The sequence below is a fragment of the Cryptomeria japonica genome, chromosome 7 (genome assembly GCF_030272615.1).
Source record: "Cryptomeria japonica chromosome 7, Sugi_1.0, whole genome shotgun sequence".
In the NCBI taxonomy this organism is placed as follows: domain Eukaryota; kingdom Viridiplantae; phylum Streptophyta; class Pinopsida; order Cupressales; family Cupressaceae; genus Cryptomeria; species Cryptomeria japonica.
In genome coordinates, this window is record NC_081411.1 from 312,006,477 (window position 1) to 312,010,654 (window position 4,178).

The 4,178-nt window shown below is 36.2% G+C and overlaps 1 protein-coding gene across 1 annotated transcript; it reads left to right on the forward strand.

Moving 5' to 3' along the window:
- The first annotated feature begins 2,346 nt into the window (after nucleotides 1-2,346).
- Nucleotides 2,347-3,946, forward strand: LOC131047241 (putative UPF0481 protein At3g02645). The gene is made up of 2 exons (XM_057981103.2): nucleotides 2,347-3,001; nucleotides 3,072-3,946. The coding sequence occupies exons 1-2, from the start codon at nucleotides 2,347-2,349 to the stop codon at nucleotides 3,944-3,946; spliced, it is 1,530 nt and encodes a 509-aa protein (XP_057837086.2).
- The last annotated feature ends 232 nt before the right edge of the window (nucleotides 3,947-4,178 follow it).

Here is a 4,178-nt window from a genome sequence, read left to right on the forward strand (position 1 = left end):
TCAATAAAATATAAAACTTAAACACATAGATATTAAAGATTATACAACTTTAATTGGTATAGATACTTCCTTGCTTTAGGCCTCTCTAAAAGGTGAAGTAATTTATTATTTGATAATGCGTACTAGTTTTTATTATGTTCTAATCCAATGAAATAGTGCATATGCTGACGTTCAACAACTAAATGATGTTTAGTTTATCTTGGCTAAATAGTAGGATACAAGTTAAAGTATTGTAAGTGACCAAGAACTATGGTTTTCTCACTAGATACATCAAAAGTAGTGTATACCTCATTCCACATAGTATTAAACTACCAATGTGAACTACTAATGTATTTGTTTAGAAATGTTATTATAATTTGTTGCCAACCTTGAATGAGTGAGGTGTGTCGTGAAATTCATGGAACTCCTTATATTTTTTGAATGGATGTGAGTGAATCTACAATATATGTTATTTATCTCTCATGGAACTCCTTATATGTTTTGAATGGATGTGAGTGAATCTACAATATATGTTATTTATCTCTCTAAACCTTCTATAATTTAAATTATGTTATTTTTAATTCATTTTATTAAGTGAAAAATTACACATGAGGTGGTAATATCAAGCTCTAACCCAAGAAATATCCCAAAATAACTATTACTTATACAAATTGTGTAAGCATGATTGATGTTGAATAGGTTTTTATCTTAACACTAAGATGTGCAAAATAATAAATGTGTAAACATTATTATATTGTATGCTTAAAACCTCTAACTAACCATCTATTATTGAATGAAAGGATATGAATAAATTCAATTCTATAATAAATATAAGGATTAACAAAATGTATTTCCAAACCTTGAGTCATGGTTAGGGAAAGTGGGTTTAAGCATATAAAGTGTACTCAATTATATAAATATAATTTTTGTTGATCTTGACTACTAGAATGTCATGACAAAAAATTGATGCTTAATATGCACAAAACTATATAAATGGGTAGAATTATTAGATTATTGAATTATGAGAATCTAATGCATTGAACTAGAAAGATTAAATTCCTTATAATCCTTTCCACCATGCAATCATCTACAATAGATTTCATCTAATGATAAAAGAAATTTTGAATATGATTATATTAATACAAGTTGATTTATAATTATATTTTTAATATGATTTAAAAAAAAGAAAATTGCTATTGAGAAGATATGACAATTATTCATGAGGTTATTTGTCCAATGTTCTAATTTAGTACCTACAATTATGTACTTTTATAAGAAGTCATAAGATCATAGTTATCAACAAATTATATCAAACAAGAGAATTTAAATCTTAAAATAATAATTTAATGGTCTATGAAAAAATATTACAAGCATATCTAGATTAATATTTAAAAATACTACATTCTTTTATTATGAAGTTGTCAAACTGACTTGACTCGCTATCGAGGATGCTTAATATTTCCTTGTATTTACAATAAATTAAAAAATTTAGTTATTACCACCCTATTTATCTCATTCGTAGCTATGAACAGATGAAGCCATTTTTTTTTTATGAAGGTCCAAACCTAGTAGCATGGCAGCCCAGCAAGGGCACAAAGCTTGTGAGCACACCAATCCAGCAAGGGCCTTCACAAAGTAGATTTTGCCACCCAATACAGAGACATGAACCTAACTCAACAAGACTTGATACCTGGTGGGCTCATTTACAGCCATTGAAATTTACCAATTAGACCAAGGGTCCATTGACTAAAAGACATTTTTTGATATAACTTGATAAAGAACCTAATCACACTAATTAAAAACATCTATTTGGAATAATTTCAAATTTAAAGAACAAAAAAAAACCATTTTCAAATGTGAAAATAAAAATTTAAGGAAAAATGAAAGTCCTCCAATTCGTTCAACGTAAACGAGGGCAAATTGATTACATGGTTTATATATGGGCCCTCTTCCGGCATAAGCAATTTGACAAGATTCCTTAGACTAAAGAGGCTGCTTGGGGAACCTATTTCAACTTCAAACTCTTCCCTGTTAAACCGTAGAATAAGTACACATATTTCATCATGCAATCGTCTGAAATCTAACACACTGTTAGTAAACCTTTAATACATTACATTAGATTTGATGGGCCCTCTCTCGAACGTATGCGACTAAGAGAGTAACAAGCAGACTTCAGACTTTGAATAGAATCTTAATTGTAAAGCATTTACCTTGTGGAGTTTTATAGAAATTTCTGTGAAACTGAGGTTTTCTATTCTCGCTGGAAGTAGAGAAATTTCCGGGAATGTAAAGATTCTTTGTTCGCTGGAGCCGAGGCTGAAGCTACAAATACGACTCTGATCTCTAATCCATTCTCCACTTGGAATCATGGAATTAAAGAACGCCGAAGAAGTAAAGTTCGATCAGGATCTCTGGCTTATTCAAATAAAGGAAGGTCTGCAAATACGTGGCAAGCAAAAAGAAGAAAAGGAGATTTGCATATCCGTTTTTGATGTGCCCAAGGAGTTGTTGGCAATGACGCCAGAAGCGTATATTCCGCAGTGCGTCTCCATTGGACCATATCACCATTCTAGATCACAGCTGTACGAAATGGAGAGATATAAAGTATCTGCTGTGCGAAGGTTTGAGAAGACGCTAACCGGTGGCTGCAAGTTCGAATCAGTAGTGGAAGAAGTGAAGAAGTACGACTGGCAGTTCAGGAACTGCTACCACAAATATCTCGACTACAAGAAGGAAACCCTGACATGGCTTATGGCTCTTGACGCCTCCTTCGTGCTTGACTGCTTGCAGTTCCAAGTCGAACGGGCAGACCAGCCTTCTTCACAAGTGTCTTCCCACGGTAAGCCACTGGGCAGAGTTTTGGATCCAACTGGGAGGAGCGCAATCCACAATGCGATTATGAGAGAACTGATGATGCTAGAGAATCAGTTACCTTTGTTTCTCTTGCAGAAGCTGCTCGAAATGGAGTTGGGTTCTCAAGATAAGGCGGAAGAAAGTCTCTGCAAATTGGTGACTCGCGCCTGTAAGGAATGGTCGCCATTTATGTTGAAGATGCGGGATAGTGCTCTACTACTCTATTGTCCCTGCCCCAGACATGAACGATACCATTTCTAAGAAGAATGATGACGGGAATGTCCTGTCCCCGGATTCAACGTACATAACGCGTGCTCTGAAAGCTTTATGGAAGGCCCTCTCTTCGTTAGAAATCAGCCTTGATCAACTTGTCTCGGCACTCCCTGAGGGTGTCTTGAAAGGAAAGACTGTCCAGTTGGTGACACAGATGTCCACGCATCTTGTTTCCGCTTTTGAAACTCTTTCAATTAAGCGCAAAGATGAAATTGATGAGGAAAAAGATGAGGAGAGAGGATATTCCTCTGCGGAAACTCCTCCTACGCGTGATGAATTAGCGATTCCCTCCGTCTCCAATTTATACTCAGCAGGAGTAAAATTCCTTCCAACCGAGGGAGACCTTACCACAATTCGCTTCGACCCGAGGACTGCAACTCTTTATCTTCCCAAATTGAGGTTAGATTCGAGCACGGAAGTAGTTCTCAGGAATTTGGTGGCGTTCGAAGCTTCGGCGGCTCCTGGTGATTTGATCTTCACTCGTTATAGTGATTTCATGAACGGCATCATCGACAAAGAGGAAGATGTTCGGCTTCTGAGAAAAAGCGGGATTATCTACAATCATCTGGCAGACGACGGGAAAGTGGCAAGCCTGTGGAATGGCTTGGGTAAATGTGTGAAATTGACGAAAGTAAAACATTTGGATCAAGTTATAGCGGATGTGAACAAGCATTATCACAAGAGATGGCGCGTTGCTGTTAAGAACAACATAAGCAAATACATAATTGGTTCATGGGAGCTCCTCACTGTTGTGGCCGCAGGGATACTTTTGCTCCTCACTTGCTTAGAGGCTTTTTGTTCTGTGTATGAGTGTAAACATTGGTGGAACAACACTAGTTAATTAGAAGAACTTAATCTCGTATAACTATTTACGAATCCTGATGGCCGTTTCTTCCTCTTTGATAGACCGATTTCAATTTGCCTTAGGATAATTTTGTTTACAAGGCATGTTGATGCGGAGCACTAGTCTACCAGTCATTGACGTTCAGTTGTGGGTGACTATTTTTTGGGTCCTTTTGGGGCTTAACTATAAGTTTTTAGTCATTTATTCAACTAGCTGTCATGACTGATCT

Coding starts and splice junctions, on each gene's coding strand:
- LOC131047241 (XM_057981103.2), top strand. CDS start 2,347: ATGGAATTAAAGAACGCCGAAGAAGTAAAGTTCGATCAGGATCTCTGG. Junction 3,002..3,071: donor CAAATTGGTGACTCGCGCCT/GTAAGGAATGGT, acceptor TCCCTGCCCCAG/ACATGAACGATACCATTTCT.